Source organism: Osmerus mordax, chromosome 5 (genome assembly GCF_038355195.1).
Source record: "Osmerus mordax isolate fOsmMor3 chromosome 5, fOsmMor3.pri, whole genome shotgun sequence".
NCBI lineage: Eukaryota > Metazoa > Chordata > Actinopteri > Osmeriformes > Osmeridae > Osmerus > Osmerus mordax.
The window spans coordinates 17,340,514-17,359,086 of NC_090054.1; the positions used below are offsets into that span (position 1 = coordinate 17,340,514).

Sequence of the window (18,573 nt, forward strand, 5' to 3'; positions counted from 1 at the left end):
GTTGTTGGTGATGGTGTGTGTGGTCCTGAGAGAACTAAAACTGGCAGTTTAGATTCCTGTACCTCCTCAAACTATATTTCTCCTAGATGAGCGACACGGATGATGGTTTGTATGTACGTTCCATGGAGAATGACAGGGCTCTGAGAGCACCTGGACAAGCCACAGAAAAGCCGAACACCGGACACCTTCTGCTTGAAGTAGCCAAATCGTGCTCTTCCTTCTCTGTTCATACACACACACACACAGGACTGCCAGTGACACGGCTCTGCCAGTCTGGTTTTTGGAATGATGGATCTCAGACAGACAGAGGAGAAGAGGAAGAGGCCAGGCTGAGTCGACTGGTCTCGTCGTCAAGTGAAGACCTCAAGGGGTGGTGATGTCACTCTGCTCATTCCCGACCACTGGCCGAGTAGGAGAACTGTGGGAAATGAGGTCTTCTCTCGTTGTCCATGCATTCCATCCCGTCCTCGTCAACTAGGAAGTACACGGGACAGGAAGTTGAAACTCATATTTGACACCACACTGTTGGCGTTGAACACTTCGACCGACTAAGACCCAACATTCAAATATCTTTGCCATTACCACATACAGTTTTTGCATTCTAGCCAGATTTAACAGCTGGCTTAGCCCTGCGATACCGTCAGGTTTTATACGAGAAGTTTCCAATCACCAATCAGGAAAGAAAAAAACTCTGAAATGATGTTCCCTAGGTGATGTTTACCAGCATGTTTCACACCTGAGTGGAGTGCCAAACAACAACCTCTCACCCCTATCCCTCCATCCTCCCCCTCTCTCACTCTCCCACATACACACACACCTTCACGGAACAACATAAGACGAGTACCGAAACTCACATTTCTCAGGGGGAGTTATTGTAATCGTCTGTGCCGTGAACTCCTCGTCGAAGTACCTGGTGTCAGTCTCTGAAGACACCTGAGGTTTGAAGGGAGGTAGCAGCTGGGGGGGAGAAAAGCACCTGGGTCACACAAGCTTCACCCCCCTCCTCCCCCCCCCTTGAGACTTCCTGGGAGATATGAGGTCACACCTCCCACAATGCTCTGTCTCCACCTGTGTCTGTGTGTAAGAATTTCACCTTGTGAATTAGAGGGGTGTGGGGTGTGTGTTTGTGAGTGTGAAGGTGTCGAGATGAGAACCTGTACCTTTTTATCATAAACATCCTGCCAGTCAATCCCAGTGAAAAAACTGTGTCTCATAATCTCTTTAGCGTCATCTGGACCTCCTCCAAGCCTACAAAACAAAGTGCAAAATAATAAAATATAATTACTGTACATAAAATAATCCTCTGAATATAGTTGTATTTTATAAGCCCACCAGACACAAATACACACACATACCGCTTGTTGGGGTCCTTGATGAGCAGGCCAGACAGCAGGGACTTTGCGTCGGAGGACAGGGTGCGGGGGAACTTGATATCCTCCATGAGGATCAGCTCGAACAGCTTCTCATGGTCCTGGTTGTAGAAGGGCAGCCGGCCACACATCATCTCGTACATGACCACGCCCAGACCCCACCAGTCCACCGCGCGCCCATAGTCGTTGTCTTCCAGCACCTGAAGACAAGACACGCAGGCAGAGAGACAGAGAGACAGACAGAGAATGAGTCATACGGAAAGGTATTTAAAAAAAACGGACTGGCAGACATCTAGTATATCCAGTCAGACTGTTGTTCAGTGAGAAAGGACAGGCGTTCCAGCCAAGGTCAGGGAGTGGACAGACAGACTGCAGAGCTGTGCAGGAGGAGAGCTAAACTGCTGTAGAGAAGCCAGTAGCCAAATGCCCCTGCCAAAGACACGCTGCACATCAGTACAGAATCCTGCACAGCCAAGTGTTTAACATACTAATTACTCCAACACAGGGAGGCAGAGAGAGAAACAGAGATGGAGAGAGAAAGGGAAAGGAGGGAAATGGAAAGCGAGAGGGAAAGAGAGAGTTAAGTCAGTCCAAGGGTGATCTGACTGCTCCTAGCTCCATGTCCAGCTGGTTAACCATTAACAACACAAAGCCTGTGAACACACACATATGCACACACAAACACCAAATACCCTATTACCCACAGTTGCAGGGAGAACAAAATCATGCAGTGGCATGCTTTCAGAGGGTCTGGTGTGGGTATCACTCTTTCCCCTGGTACAGATGCCCCTTGTGGTCCCTGCCAGCCTTTCCTGGCAACAGGAACTCTACCTGGCAAGGCTGGACAGGAAACTCGCTTTTGACTGCTGCTGCGAGCCTCAGCATGGTGCAGTGCCACCCGGGTCAGGGGCACCGCTACCTGAGAGGTGGGTACCTGGCTGGCAGAGGGGCTGGGTACCAGGAGTCATGCCTGGATCAAAGCCCTGTATCTGGGACAGGCCGTCACCGCTCTGCCTGACAAGCTCGGCCCGCTCTCTGTCATCCTCTCTCTCTGTCTCTCGCCCCTTTTACGTCTTTGGCCTGCTTTTCAATCCTGCCTTCTCCCTCCATCCTTTCGTCGAGAGTTGTTTGCCATGTTCTATATTCGCTTCTTTCCCCCTCCCTCTTTCTCTCGGGCGTGCTGCCTCTCACCTTGGAGAGGAGTGCGGGAGGGAGGGAGGCAGGGAGGGAGGGGGGGAAGGAGGGAGGCAGGGAGGGAGGGAGGGAGGGAAGGAGGGAGGCGGAGGGATGGAGAACGGGAGCCATTATCCCAGGTTAAGGTAGGGTCTGATTAATATGTCTCTCTAATGACACGCAGCATTGGAGAGAGTCCAGAGTAGCATATGCTGCACAACTAGCTAATCATCACACACACATCCACACACGCACTCTTAACTATCGGGCAGAAAAGTAAGGTCCTCTTTGTCATATTCATTTAACATTCATCAATTTCTCTACTTTATTCTCTCTTTCTCAGATCTATATATCTCTCTCAGTATGTCTAACTTGAGCTTTACTGAACTTGGGCAACAGTCAGTCAACACAGCAAAGCACAGTGGCTTTGTAACTAAGGAGGATAAGCCCAGAGAATCAGTGATTTATCAGCCTAACTCAGATAGTTAACAGAAAAGCTGGCGGTCCTCGTGTGGAGCTGTGCTTATCAAGATGGCGGACCAGCATGGCGAAGCTGCTCCCCAACATCTCCTGACTGGCTGGAGCTCACTGCTGCAGGGAGAACACTGGCTCAGCCAGGACACACACACACACACACACAGCAGATGGAATATTTATCCTCCTCATCAAATTCAGAAAGTTAGACGGAACACAACTCCATGTTTAATGTCGTTTCATCACCTGCAGCATGACAAGGGGAAGAGGAGTGATGTAATGTTCAACTCCACACACACGTGCGCACACACACACAGGTTCAGTGCCGGAATGATTTCCAGTCTAGGCCACGGGCCTCTGTGTGTGTGTATGTTTAGATGTATGCACGGACAGTATGTGAGCATATTTGTGTGTGTGTGTGTGAGCCACTTGTATGTCTGTTTACATGAGTATGTGTTCCTGTATTTGTGTGTGTACGCGTGTGTGTTTGCGTATGCTCAGGGAGGGGCTGCGAGGAGTTTGTCCCGGGACTAGCGGTAGCAGCTCGGGAGCACGCGGGGAGGCGATTAATCCACACAGAGCCAGTTGGGGCGGCCCCTGTTCCAGAGCCCCGGGCAGGCAGGGGATGGAAGGAGGGATGGAGGGAGGGAGGGAGGGAGGCAGGCCTGGGGGAGGAGGCCCGGGCCCCGTTCGGACAGCCATGTGGCGGGGCTGCTGCTCCCTGGGCGGGGGCCCTTGGCAGGCCTGGCTGGACTGGGACGGCCAGAGGGAGTGTGTGGCTCCACCAGGCCAGATACCCAGCGGGGCCCAGGGAACACACACACACACAGGCATACACACGTACAGACACACACTAGCATATGGATACAGGCAGTCTCACAGAGGCATGCCCACAAATGTAAATATAGTTTTGTGCACACAAACACACAAATTACACCGAACAACTGCTTCAGTAACTGTTTCGGAGTTGTTGATAAAAGTTGTACATCTTCACACTATCGGGGCCATTTGATGAGGATGATGTTATCATTTCAATCCTATAAAAATGTGATGCACTGTATTTGTGTGAGTTGAGTGATCAAATATCAAAAGATTGATACTTTGCTCTCAATATAAATATTAGCAGAGCTTGTGGACTGAAACACAAACTGACTAAGAGAATCTATAACCCCACCATCTCAATTCTCATTAGCCCCTTTTCAATGGAGGCAAAAGAACAGATTTCACATACTAACAAATACAAAAGCCCTCCAAATCTCACTTCGATAACCCTACAGAATTGGAATATTTTCCAGCTCTTCTCATCTTCTCTCTCTCTTTTTTTAATCCCTGCTACTTTGCATCTCTGGCTCTTGGCGCCGAGTGTGTTGTGTTATTTTTACACCAGCACGCAGGAAAGAGAGCGAGAGGGGGAGAGAGAGGGAGGGAGCGAAGGAGAGCGCACGGAGCAGTGTAGGATTCCAGGTTTCCCGACCACCTCTCTTCAACCTCCCCATCTGCCACCATCTGCCTGTGTTTAGCCGGGACTTTTTACTGCATCACACACTCTCGTGAAAAATAACCAACACCCAAATCATCTTCTGGCAGAAAAAAACACACACAAAAAACGGAATGCTGCGCCAAATAGCTCCACGTCCTTTTTCAAGTGAAATATATATTCAGCCCTCTCTTTCTCTCTCTCTTACTCTCTCTTGTTCTGTATCTCCATCCCTCCACCTGCCCACTCTCTCTCCCTCCCCTCACCACAGCACTCTTCTCAGCAGAAGGTGGTCCAGGCATGGGGGGTGGGAGGGGCACCGATGGGGAAGCAGTTTGACCTAGAAGTGAAAAGGACCTCACTTACAGTAGTTCAGATCCAGAAATGGCGGCCATGCTATACTCTGCCTCAAGTCTAACTTTGCTAAACCTTGATCCATATGCCTATATGCAGTAGACCCTCGGGTCAAACACTGCTGAAACACACATGATTGGCTGCTTCTTCTATCCTGACATGGGACTGCCAATCGTTGCGTTGGTTTGATGTGACAACAGTCTGACTGCGCGCCTCCTCTGCCTGATCATGGAGAGCCACCTATAGAACATGTGGGAGGTGTGGGAGGGGCTGATGGACATCACTGGAGCCCAGCCAAGAACCTGGAGTCACCACGCTCCACATTGCCACATGTAGCTGCCTGCTGTACATTACTCACCATCACAGCCTGTCTGCACTGTACTGTGCATCCCCACCTCCCCCTGCACACAGGCAGGGGAAACTAGAGAGGGTGGCTTATGGGCTGGATCCAGCTGTAGCTGTCCTGGCCAACAAACCAGTCTTACTTTCTGAAATGCAATAACTCATTATCTGTTGACGGTCTGTCTTCCAAGAACCTTCACAAGACAATTTGTCAATATCAGAAAGGGCCCACAGCAAGCAAACAGAGAGACCGACAAACAGTCAGACAGTCAGACAGACAGACACACAGGCACACAGACAGACAGACACACAGGCACACAGACAGACAGACACACAGGCACACAGACAGACCTCTGGCGCCAGGTACTCTGGCGTTCCACAGAAGGTCTTCATGGTGGCAGCATCTGTGATGCCCTCCTTGCAGAGACCAAAGTCTGTAATCTTCATGTGACCATCTTTGTCGAGCATCAGATTCTCCAGCTGAAGAAGAGAAAAGAGAGAACTACATTACCCACGTGGCATCACACGTGCAGTTTCCTGGTCGGCTACTTTGCCACCTAGGGTAAAATACATATGTAGTTTCACATACTCTTCTATTTACTGTTAGACACACACACAAACACACACAATCAACCACAAGCAGGCAGGCCCACTAACAGACAGTGAGGACTTCAGGTTCTCTGGATCTAAAATGCACCCTTTTCGTTCTAATGGCTGAAGCTGTTGTGTAGTTTTCTTGGCTGCTGTCTGTCTGCCTGGCTCCAAGACCGCCAGCCACAGACTGACTGTGTCATCTCCCACTGCCCGCCAGACTTCACATGCTCCCCAAAAGCCCATCTCCCTAAACTCTCTCCCCTAATTCTGCTGTCTTTAATTACTGTTATCTGCCATCCCCCCGTTCCACTCATGTCAGATGAAAGGCAGAGATGCATGTTGGGAAAGAAGCACTCACAACTTCACCAAATATCAGATTGCTGCCTCCCTTACCCCCTCCACACCCCCCACCACCACTGTCCCCTCATCTTTTTTTACCTTCAGATCCCGGTACACGATCTTGGCGGAATGCAGGTAGTTGAGGGCGGAGACGATCTCGGCGCCGTAGAAGCGTGTGCGTTCCTCCGAGAACACTCGCTCTCTCGACAAATGGAAAAACAGCTGCGGGAGGAACAGCAGGGACAGGACGGCAATAATTACTGATTTATTGGAGGAAATTAACACAACACAAACTGGCTCCCTGCGCCATATTGAGATGATAGATGGAGGGGGGGGGGGGGGGGAGGGGCTGTCTCAGAGGACCCCCAGCAAACCAACACAGCAGCTGGCGCATCATCCCCCGTACTCCGCTGGGCGGCCCTGGCGTGCCTGGCACAGCCTGGCACAGCCTTGTGCATCAGCATTTTAATCAATACACCAGTCTAGTTAAGGACAGGGCGAAGCTTGTGAGCTAACGTCCCGCTAAAGAGCTGAGGGCATGGCCCGGGCAGGGAGTGCTGTCACCCAATCATCTATCGACCACTTTCACCCACCCATCCACCCCCCCCACCCCCCCTCATATCTGTCTCTCCCTGCTTCTCTTTCCCTCTATCACCATGGCTACCCCGCATCCCCACAGTCACATTTCAAGAGTCACACTTTTCCCCAAACAACTCCACACCCTAACTCTAACCCAACTCCTCCCCCTTCATGTACAAATTACCCAGGAGGCCACATGAGGAGTGCTAACAGACCGCCCACTCATCCCGACCGGTGTGTGTGTGTGACAGGTGGGCCTTCATCAGCATACTGGCAGCTGTGATTGTGGCAGGTTTGTAAAAAGGAGGGGGGGGGGACATAGAGACAGATCAGCATGCTGAGGTGAGGGGGTGGTCTGGGGTGTGTGTGTGTGTGTGTGTGCGCATGCGTGTGTAGGGGCGGTTGACGCTGGCTGGACTACGGGGGGAGCAGGTGATTTTTAGACTGAGGGAATGAAGGAGAGATTGCAAAGTGTCCCGATTAAAAATACGGAAATGGAAAATCGTGGAATCCAAACTCATTTCATCTGCGACTGTCGTTTAGACTCTATCACCCCCCTAGGGGTGTTCACAAATAACCAAGCAAGCTTGGAGAGGTGACAGGTATTCAGACCAGTTGGCCAGCACTGATAAAAAACGACGTGCTTTCACTCTGTCTGCACTAGAAGGGAAGCGTGGTGGCAAGCTAGAAACGCTCCTCTGGTTCTACAGAGATGAACTCTGGAAGATCCAACAGGGATCCTTCTCCAGTGTTCTGGATTCTAAACCCAAACTTCTAACATTCTTTTTAAAGGCCAAACCTTGTCAGCAAGGTTTTCCTCCTCTGCAAGTCTCTTTTACAAGGTTGGCCTGTTCATTCTACTTGCAGACAAGGTGACTTCCTCATAAACATTAGTGAGAGGTCTGACAGAGCCAAAACTGACAGAGGACAGCTTGTGGCATCACAGAAACATTCCTATACACTCCAACCTATCAAGCTTCATATTGTGTGTGTGCGTGCGTGTGTATGTGTGTGACTGTGCGTTTGAATGTGTGTGCTGGAGAGTAGTTGTCTGTTAAGGTGGAGTAACTGACATTGAAACTGGATGAAACCACACCCCCCACTGAGACAGGGGTGTGTGTGTGAGTAGGGGTCGTTTATTTGTGTGTGTGTGTGTGTGCGTGTGTGTGTGTGTGCATGCTGGACTTACCTCTCCTCCGTTCACGTACTCCATGACAAAGCACAAGCGGTCTTTAGTCTGGAATGAATACTTCAGTGACTGGAACAGGAGACAGAAATACAACATAAAAAAATCCCGGAAAAAAACTAAACGTGTGTGTGTTTCCATGGTGTTTCCCCCGGCAGTTTCCTATTCAGAGACGCCATTAACAACAGAACAGTTACTCTCTGTCTCTCTGTCGGCCTCAAGTTCCAAGTGAGTCAGAGGTGAGCCCATGTGTTAGACATCTAATGTATCTGCCTGGTGGGGGTCTGTGTAAAGAACATCACATCTTCACATAAACAGCAAAACACAGCATCTGGAGTGTGACTGGAATAAGCACTGGGTGTGTGTGTGTGTGTGTGTGTGTGTGTGTGTGTGTGTGTGTGTGTGTGTGTGTGTGTGTGTGTGTGTGTGTGTGTGTGTGTGTGTGTGTGTGTGTGTGTGTGTGTGTGTGTGTGTGTGTGTGTGTGACAGATGTAAAGCTGCTGTGTTGTCTGACAGATGCAGCGCAGGAGCCGACTCCTCCCTGTCTAACACCTCACACACACACCAGCGTAATTAGTCCCCAAAGCCTCAGCTACATGTACAATACATGTATCACTATATGTGCATGTGTATGTCTGTCTACCATGCGAGTGTGTGTGTGTGGTTGTGTGTGTGTGTCCACTACTCCAGAAGGTTACTCACAGTTAGGAAAGGATGCCGAGTATTTTTTAATACTCTGCTCTCCGTGAGTGTGTGTGCCACTTCATCCTGCAGAGGGAGATAGAGGAGAGGGGAACAGATGTTTCTCCCACTCAACATCCCTGTCATATGGACGACACTCAAGGTAATGATCAACAGCTGCTTCAGCAGCCCTAATCTCTAACTGTTGAAATACAACAACTGGCTAATGACACAAAGTAGTGTTGCATGATATCTCAAAGCCAACAATCTATCACAACACCAAAGATATACTGTATTTTGCCTGATGTTAAGCCACTGGATATATGGTTTATGTGATGATAATCTGCGCTGTGGGTCTATCTCGGTGAAAGTGTCAACACTGTCTGACCCTATCTAACCCACACACTTACCTTTGCAATAATAACTTCTTTCTTCAGAATCTTCATTGCATAATATTTCCCACTGGCCTTCTCCCTGACTAGAATGACTTTACCGAAAGTGCCTTTTCCAAGTAGTTTTAAGTAGTCAAAGTCATTCATAGTCTGCAGAGGAAATGTAAGTAAAAAAAAGTAATTATTAAAAAGTTAGAATAACCAATAAGAAAGTACAGGAGAGTAATGCATTTTTTAATATAACGTTCATCCTTACAAAGGGTAGAGGTAGTTAGTGTGTGTGGTGGAGGTGTGTGTGTGTGTGTGTTACTTTGCATTTGTGGTGTGTGGTGGAGGTGTGTGTGTGTGTGTGTGTGTGTGTGTGTTACCTTGCGTTTGTGGTGTGTGGTGGAGGTGTGTGTGTGTGTGTTACCTTGCGTTTGTGGTGTGTGGTGGAGGTGTGTGTGTGTGTGTTACCTTGCGTTTGTGGTGTGTGGTGGAGGTGTCCATCTCCTCCTCCCCTATGTTGTGTATCTGGGAGGAGGGGGAGGTGGGGCTACACTGGAGCCTCTCCTCCTCCTGTCTTTGGAGTTTATCTGCTACCATCTGGATGGCCTCTGTCCACTCCTCTCTACAACACACACACACACACACACAAGCACACACACACACCAGCTAGTTAGAGGTAAACACATTACTCTGCATGATACCAAAAACAGATTGTTGAAGATTCAGGTGCGCGCCCACACAGCTGCATGTTGTACAGACACACACGCAAACACACAGACACACACGCACACACCGATACTTCTACAATATGTACCCCAACAGAGCCTTCAAGCTTCACCCCTGATGCTTTGGAGAAACTACCACTAAAAGCTGTAGTCTACACCCTCTAACCAGGCCCTAATGGTCTGTTGGTTCCTCAGTGTTAGAGAACACAATGTGCTGACAAACGAGTTCTCATTTGTAGTTCTGTTCCAACATCTGTGGCAGATATGCAGCCATGCATCAGGGTGTGTAAGCATGTGTGTGTGCGTAATGATGACAAATATATTGTTTGTGTGAGGAGACTGAGGTCCTCCGCTAACAGCATCACTGTAGTACTGCCTCCACAGTTGTGCTGGAAGGAGAACCGGGAGTTCAAATCTAGGCTGGATGGATGGTTTAGCTCATGAGTCTTTTCAGTGATAAGAGAAGTCTGTGGTCTGCTGGGCTCTGAGGAACGTCCCCTACACATGATGAACAATAGCAAACTAAACTTCGGCTGTGAACAGTGGTGCAGCCCAGTGAGTGTGTGCCTGTGTGTGCCTGTGTGTGTGTGTGTGTGTGTGTCGGCATGTGCATGTGTAGAAAGCGTGTAACTGTGTGCACACTTGTACTGCATATATAAAGCGACAGGACTTCTCTCAAGGTCATGCAGACGAACGCCAGAGCTCCCTGTTCACTTTTTATTATAATGAGTTTTTTTTTTGGTGCTAATGAGAGATAATGGGACTGCCTACAGTTGGGCATCGTGCCATCGTGTGCCACCCTCTCTCCTTACGGCTGGGTCTGTCGGTCCTGGGCCAATGCCAGGCGGGTACAGTAGAGCAGTTACAAACACACACGGCATTCATATCTGCCGTGCGCACGCATGCCTGAACAGAAGCACACACGACAGTGGAGACACCGTTTCGGAGAAAGGCGTGTTTTTTCTTTTTCCTCGGGGAGAGGAGAGAGTGTCAAAGAGGGTCGCCTCTTCACCTGTCCCCCTGCTTAGGCAGGGCTGCCAACACTGCAGACCTGACAGGGAACTGGATAGGCGAAGGTGATGTAAAGGAGAAGGAACATGGCGTCCATGTTACTTAGACCTATCAAGTCTACTCAGAACTACAGAGATGTCTGCCGGGCTGATGTGGGCTTTCATGCATCTCCAGTGGGAAGCTGTAATAGCTCTGTTCCCTATCCCTCCCTGGAAGGAAACAGTGTTTAACATCAACATCTGTCTTCCTGTCCTCCCTCCTCCTCTGCTCGGTTTCTCAAACAGCTCCCTTCCTCAGAGAGACACGCACACACATGCTCACACACACACACACACACCACAGCTTATTATCAGAAGTCTTCTGGGCAAAGCTGTTCATTCAGGAGACAAACAGCTCGGTTCCTAGAAGGAGAGCATCTGGAGAGAGTACGCCAGTCCTACATGAAAGGGTTCTTTTTGCCCGCCTGCCCGCCTACACTCACTCACCCGTCCAACCACCCACCCCCACCATCGCCCCTGCAATCACCTGCCTGGTCTGAATAGCACTATGTGTAGCTGTGGGCTGCTCGAGGGCAGATACAAAGCTAACAAAGTGACTGTTTGTTTTACAGATGCAAGAATGGTATTCTGACGAGCGCTTGTAATGTAGTCTGCACTGTTTGTACGTCGCCTTGGATAAAAGAGTCTGCTAAATGAATAATACATCAACAGTAATGTTAAGACAGTCTTAATATACTACAACAGCTCTATGAACCCCTTTTGTACTACGGTGTTATGCAACTACACACACACAGTTTACAGTGTATTTTTGGTGTACTGGGGAGAAGGCAGCCCACCTCTCCTCAGGAGTGTCAACATGGAAGGTTCTCTCTATCACTGTGGTCCACTGGAGACACCTGATGATGAAGGTGTTGGGCTTTGGTCGCTCTGTCTTCATCAGCTGGCATTCTGACTCACACAGAGGAGGAGGAGGAGGAGGGGGAGGAGGAGGGGGAGGGGGAGGGGGAGGGGGAGGAGGAGGGGGAGGAGGAAGAGGGGGAGGGGGAGGGGGGGAGGAGGGGGAGGATGAGGAAGAGGAGAGTGGGGAGGAGGAGGAGGAGGAGGAGGGGGAGGAGGGGGGGAGGAGGAGGAGGAGGAGGAGGAGGGGGAGGAGGGGGGGGGGAGGAGGGGGAGGAGGAAGAGGGGGAGGGGGAGGGGGGGGAGGGGGAGGAGGGGGAGGAGGAGGATGAGGAAGAGGAGAGTGGGGAGGAGGAGGAGGAGGAGGAGGGGGAGGAGGGGGGGAGGAGGAGGAGGAGGAGGAGGAGGAGGAGGAGGGGGAGGAGGAAGAGGAGGGGGAGGAGGAAGAGAAGGAGGAGAGGATGAAGCGAACATGAAGCAAGTAGGAGGCACACACACACAGAGGTTTAGTATCATAGGAGGCGCGGGGTTGTTACTGAGGACAATGGTCACTCGCTGTGTTTGTGAGGATAGATGAGGAATTCGGGACTTTTAAGTGCATAGTGACTTTCTCCTCTCTCCCCCCTTTCCATTCCTCTCCCCATCTCTCCCCTCCTTTCCTCTCCTCACCTCTCCTTTCCCCTCCTCTTCCCTCCTCTCCTCTCTCCTCCTCTCCGCCAGCCCTTGGTGTGTGGAGGCCTATATATAGACAGGAAGGTTAATGACGACCCAGGTGAAATCACAGACGCCGCGCTGCACCTCTACGAGTCCCGCTAACGGAATAACGGAATGGGGGCCCCCGCCGTGCCCGCGGAAAGCAAGGTCACGGCGGTGTGACCGCCGGCACGCCGACAGCAGACAGAGTCTCATTGTCACACCAGGGCTGGCAGCGACGCTGGCCACAACACAGCACCTGGAGAGAGTGAAGGATGGGCCAGGGACCGTGTCTGTCTGTTGGGTCACTCCAGAACACACGGGATGATTCGAGCTCAGAGCTAAGGCTAGCATGAGGAAAGAGCTAAAGGTTAGCTAGACAAACACAGTCGAAAGCTATCAGAAGGCTTAATGTGTGTGTGTGGGTGTATGTGTGTGTGTGTGTGTGTGTGTGTGTGTATGTGTGAAAGAGAGAGTGAGACAAAGTGAGTGCCCCTCTCCTGGGCTCCACTATGTACTGTCCTGAACCATCTCTGTCCATTTGACCAGCCCAGCCTCCCAGCACCACCTGGCCTCCCAGCTTTGGGCAACAGATGTGGCAATGCCACCCCTCTGCCAAACAGCCAGAGCCGGATGTATGGGCCTGGCTATCCTGCCACCCACGAGCCCTCCTTTCCTCCCCCTTCTCTCTCTCTCCCTCCTCCCTCTTCCATCCACTCTCTCTCCCCTCCCTCCCCTCCAGTCCCCTCTTTTGTCCCCCAGCCTCCTTCCTCTCTTCTCCACATCTCCTCACATACTCTCCTCCTCCTCTCCAGTTAGATTCAATCATTCTCATCTCCCTCTTTCCCCTATCCCATCTCTCTCTCTTTCTCTTCCCCCTCATGCTCTCCTACAACCTTTCCTTTTTTGAAGGAACCTATCCCCCCCCCCCCATGTCCTCTATACCTGAACCCAAAAATAATTCTGGACAGACTAACCAATCCTCTTCAGGTCACCTTCTTTCCCTGAGAAAGCCTATCTAGCAACCAACACTGAAGCAGCAGTAATTGTAGAGGTTGGTTTGGGGTGGATTATGGTATTTTTCTGGCCTATCGCGGGAGCACAACTCGTGCCAAGGTGTCAAATGTTTTGACGAGCTTAGTGCCTGTCAGCTTATGTCGGGTTGCCAGGGAAGTTTTGGGAACATCAAAACAACAACCTTGTATTTAAATATTCTCCTCTGGCCCACTGTGTCGGGGTAAGCCTCTTTGCGGAGTTGAATAGAGGCACCATAGTCGTAAGAATGGGGTTTCCAGTCTCCTTGTTAACTCATTAACAGATGAATAGCTCTCGCTCTCACTCGTTAACGACGTTAACATGCTCATCATCATCTGGCAGCTGCAGGCTGCGGGAGGACGATGAAAGGGTTAATTAGCGAGAGGGTATAATCAGCCCTTTGACGTTGTACAGCCCACCGTCGCTGTCACAGTACACTGCAGGAGGGAGAGGAGGCAGTCACACTATGATAAGATGGAGATAATTAAATAACTATTAACAAATGTTTGGAATGAAGGTTGTCAGACTCCACCTGAGCCGTGGTTTTGTTCCTGCATTGACCTCATACCGTCCATGGTCCTATTTAATATTAGTATTTTTATTTACCTATTCTTTTTCACTAATCATTTGTTATTCAAGGTCCTTTTCATAAAGAATTACTGAGGAGTCAATCTGGAGTTGCACTCAGTCTGGTTTAGGTACTGTGGACTGTCAGTAAAATGTAACTGTCTGGAAAACTAATGTTGGATCCAATCGGTTCCACATGAGTGGGCTGGACTCAGCCGAGCTGGGCCAGGTGTGTGGAGGACTCACTGGCCACTGAGAAGTTGTTGAGAGGGTAGGGCAGGTCTGCATCCTGGGGCTTCTCCTTGTAGCCAATGAAGGAGCCGTCTGTCTTGAGGAGGAAGTAACGAGGCCGCCAGTTCTTGATGTACTCACCTGGAGAGAGAAGGGGGGGGGGGGGGGGGGGTGCAGAGAGGTGTGGGTTTAAATCCATATCTCTGTAGGGATGGCAAGAAGCAGTAGGTAGCTTTTACATTTGGGATAGAACCTAGTCAGCCTTTTCAATCAACTGAGAACGGCTGTGTTCACACACAGACACACAGCTCTCCTCTATGATCCCTCTCCTCAGCCCCAAAGGGCTGCCATCACCAACACCCTCCAGTCCTGAAATCCCACACATATCCCCGTATCAGACACACACACGCATCCAGTCACTATCGGCATGACTCACTCAGTTCCTGTCAGCTAACCGGATTACCAGGATAAAACATGACAAAAACATGTTTACAAACTCCGAGCTGATGTCCCTGCCGCTATCTCTGCTTGGCAAGTCCAGTGGACAGGTGTAGGGGTGGGGACCCTCATGTCTGGCCCCAGGAGGTCTCCTTGTGTGGTGGTGGTGCGGGGGGGGGGGGGGGGGGGGGGGGTTATAGGGTTCCAGAGTGGGAGCGGACATCAGGGGGGGTGGGATGGGTGCAGCGGGGGTCCCGTGTGTCGCACACCTTTAACCCCCTCCCTGCTGGAGCGGCGAACAACAACATCTGCTGAGCAGCTGGCGAGGGCGCATTAGCCAGCGATGCAGCCTGCTGCCGGGGATCACTCCGAGCTGGATTACAGGGGTGTCAGCGCTGCCGCCACGCCGCCGCCGCCACGCCGCCAACAGCGCCCTGTCGCTCCGCATCACACTCACCCAGCAGCGGGGAACACTTGCCTCCACTCAGGAAACAATGCAGAGAAGCCCAGGAGAGAGAGAGAGAGCTGGGTTTGACTCCAGGATCCCAAACAGTCATCCTCGATACTCTGGACTGAGTGATAAGCGTTGTGAGTATTTGCACAGCAGACCCAATTTACTGTTGAGAACATGCGTGTCCCTTTGGTCTAATGGTAGAAGATCTGCATCAGTTAACAGGCCTTTCAGGGAATGCATGCGTGTTTTTTCCTCAAAAGCAGGAGATGACAGCACCAGGTCAATGGTCCAGCCTCTTTTATGTGTTGATGAAAAAAGAAATCAGGAAGATTCTCTGAGAAAAGACAGCTGAATCTTTTCAACTACTTTTAGTCACTGCTGTTAAATTCAACAGAGTGTAATGTTCCCACAGACAGGCACTCACACACACACATATTATACAGTACACACTCACACACACTGTAAAGATGTATGCACAAACACATTGACACACTCACGCACCCACACACACACACAGACGAATGCCTCTGTGACAGCTATGATCACCTTTTTTTCACTGGAAGAGAAAATAAACAACATGTTCTATTTGTAACATCCACTTAAAGCATAATGACAGCAGCTTTTCTTAATTAACACATCAGAGAAAAACACCTGCTCATGTTAATTTGAGGAGACGGGGGTCTCTGCCGGCGTGGTGGGGAGAGGCGGGGGGTCGAGCGGGGGCGGGGGGTAACAGCTGATGGTGGGTCTCAGTGGGGAGAGGCAGACAGACAGACAGGAGACGCCCTCGGCACAGTGCAGTCACAGGATCTCCGAGTCACACATCGTTGGCACAGAAATAAATGACAGCTCTGATCACACGCAAATGCACAGATACACACTGTACACATGCGGGGGGGGTGTAATTTCTGTTCCAAAAACAAGATGATGATCTCTAAAGTTAGACATTTTCCAACTTGAGTCGGTCCAAGCCAGAAGTGACCAGAGTCTAACTTCAACTGTCCATTTAGTCAGCTTGCCCATGGTGACCATCACTCTATGCTGTGGAGTGTGTGTTAGGTCTTAGCCACCTAGCACAAAGAGGCCAGACAAACGGCTGCATGAGGGGTCAGCCAGAGGTGGAACAGAAGGAGACAGAACGACAGATCCAACTCTTAACTCATTCAATCACGTTCTGTCAAACCATTCACTCTTGGCTCGGACAATAATGACTCTAGCTATGGAATGGGCATGAATGATGTCTCTAGTTTGGACTGGTGGTGAGAACAGCCTGTCTCCAATATACATACATACCAATGAGAAACTAACCAGGATGACAGACAAGACAACTAAACAGGCAGAGGAGACTGAATGTGTTTGCAGCTCCGTAGAGACTTCCTGTAGTTCCAACTTCAAATTGCAGTCAGAGGTAAACAGCTCAGACAGCCAGAGAGAAGACTCAGATTCCCAGCCTGCCTCTGTATCAGCTGTGACAGAGACCCGTCCAACCATTCCAATTGGACAATTAAAACAGCATACTGCATGGCAGCGCATTACTGGTCCAGATTAACTGTTCATTTATTCGGAAGCAGAGACAGGCAGGTGGTGATGGGAGGAGAGACATGGACTTGGACTAGGCTTTAGACAGAGCGAGACAGGTAGGGAAGAGAGAGAGAGAGAGAGAGAGAGAGAGAGAGAGAGAGAGAGAGAGAGAGAGAGAGAGGAGGGGGAGACAGGCCCACACAGACAGAGAGACATACAGGTAGAGACAGACAGACAGACAGGCATGAAGGCCTGTTGAGCTACCGCAACCCCAGAATGTGGCTCCAAACCACCTCCACCGCAGAGGCACGGCCGTCCGTTCTCTCCTGAGACTGGTGGAACGCTCACACCTTCTTCCTCCCACTCACTCATTGGGCAGAATCTGTTTTTCCATTTCAGGGGGGCGGGGGGGGGGGGGAGGGGGTAAACTAAACAGCCATTTGTTAATCAGCCTGAACAGGGATTTAATTTAATGCTTTGGCCAGAGCTGCTCCGGTTTGCAGATGGCTTAAAGATGGGCTTGTGATGGGTACCCTGGGACCGACGCCCTGCCACGTTCCAGCACACACATACACACACAAACACACCGCCCGCGCGCTCCAGCCCGCACCAGCCCGCCTGCCCGCCCGCCTGGCCAGTGGGCACCGCCAGAGACAGCCGCTATCGCTGGCCCAGCTTGGGTACCCACACGTGGGCAGAGACATGGACAGCAGCAGCCCAGAGATGGAAGGAGGGAGGGCTGGAGGAATAGACAGATAAAATAGGTAGCGTATTGGAGATAAAGAAAGAGACAAAGAATGAAAGTCAAAGTCAAGCAGGCAGAGAGGAAGAGAGAAAGGAAGGGAGGCGGAACAGGTGAAGAGACAGCATAGGAGAGAGAGATCTGGCAGTTGCCTGCTCTGCTGTCTCTCTAACCATGTAGCAGCTTGCTGAGGGAGAACGGCTGGAGCCACTTTGTCAGTTTGGCTAGGTGGCTAACTAGGGAAGAGGCTACCTGTCACATGAGAGAGGAGAGGAGGGGAGAGGAGAGAAGGGTAGAGGACAGGAGAGATAAGGAGGGAAGAGGTGAGGAGAGGAGAGGTGAGGAGTAAAGCCAGAGAGCTTGTCTGTGTTTGAGAGTCTTAGGGGTAGTTCATCCCCTTACAGAGAAGAAGGTCATGTCACCAGTTAGGTGGACACACACTCCTAGCCTTTAACATGTGTGTGGTTGGTTGTGTGTGTGTGCAAGGATTTAGTGCTTAGCCCTAGACACAAAAGGACTGGTGGGGCTTGAAGAAGGGGAGGGATTACCCCAACATCAGCCAGGTAAATCTAGGGTTGAGGCGGGTAACCGCTTGAGTAAAACCCCCAGAAATGTGTGTGTGTGTGTGTGTGTGCATGTATGCGTGAGTGTGTGTGTGTGTGTGTGTAATTATCCAAGGCAGAAGGGCTGACCCTGTGCACAGCAGCTCTGCTAACCCATGCCTCTCAGACATCTTAGGTGAATCAAGGGCTGGCTAAAGACAATCCACTTAGGCTGTATTAGTGTCATTACCAGGCTGGGGGGTGAGGTGAGGGGGTGGTGGTGAGGGGGGGATGTGTGTGGGAGGAGGTGAGGGGGTGGTGGTGAGGGGGGGATGTGTGTGGGAGGAGGTGGGGTGGTGGTGGTGAGGGGGATGTGTGTGGGAGGAGGTGGGGTGGTGGTGGTGAGGGGGGGATGTGTGTGGGAGGAGGTGAGGGGGTGGTGGTGAGGGGGGGATGTGTGTGGGAGGAGGTGGGGGGGGGGGGGTTCTCGTTTTAGTGTCTCTACATATGGAAAACCCCTGTTGGAACTTCTCTGCTACAGAGCTGTGGTTTTCTGGGAGCACAAAAACTAGGATGAGGCTGGGGTTGGGTTTAGGGGTGGGGCTGGGGCTGGCGAGGGCAGCCATGGGGCAGGCAGATTGAGTGGGGACCCAGGGGAAATGCCCGTCCCTGGGCGAGCAGGGAGATTTCAGCCCGCCAGCTGCACACAGCGTGGTCCTCCTGGTGCCCCTCTGCCCAGACCCCCACTGCCCCCCCCCCACTACACCCC

The 18,573-nt window shown here is 51.0% G+C and overlaps 1 protein-coding gene across 1 annotated transcript in view; it reads right to left on the minus strand.

The window, feature by feature from the left end:
• Positions 1-241: 241 nt before the first annotated feature.
• akt3a (v-akt murine thymoma viral oncogene homolog 3a) overlaps positions 242-18,573 on the minus strand; it is a 35,259-nt gene continuing 16,927 nt past the window's right edge. The window contains exons 2-13 of the mRNA XM_067235775.1: positions 14,123-14,248; positions 11,521-11,632; positions 9,418-9,571; positions 8,980-9,111; positions 8,591-8,656; positions 7,892-7,960; positions 6,223-6,345; positions 5,542-5,670; positions 1,356-1,570; positions 1,161-1,248; positions 855-957; positions 242-474 (exon numbers count right to left, since the gene is read on the minus strand). Of these exons, the coding sequence (XP_067091876.1) occupies positions 389-474; positions 855-957; positions 1,161-1,248; positions 1,356-1,570; positions 5,542-5,670; positions 6,223-6,345; positions 7,892-7,960; positions 8,591-8,656; positions 8,980-9,111; positions 9,418-9,571; positions 11,521-11,632; positions 14,123-14,248 (1,403 nt within the window). The 3' untranslated portion in view covers positions 242-388. The remainder of the gene's footprint in view (positions 475-854; positions 958-1,160; positions 1,249-1,355; positions 1,571-5,541; positions 5,671-6,222; positions 6,346-7,891; positions 7,961-8,590; positions 8,657-8,979; positions 9,112-9,417; positions 9,572-11,520; positions 11,633-14,122; positions 14,249-18,573) is intronic.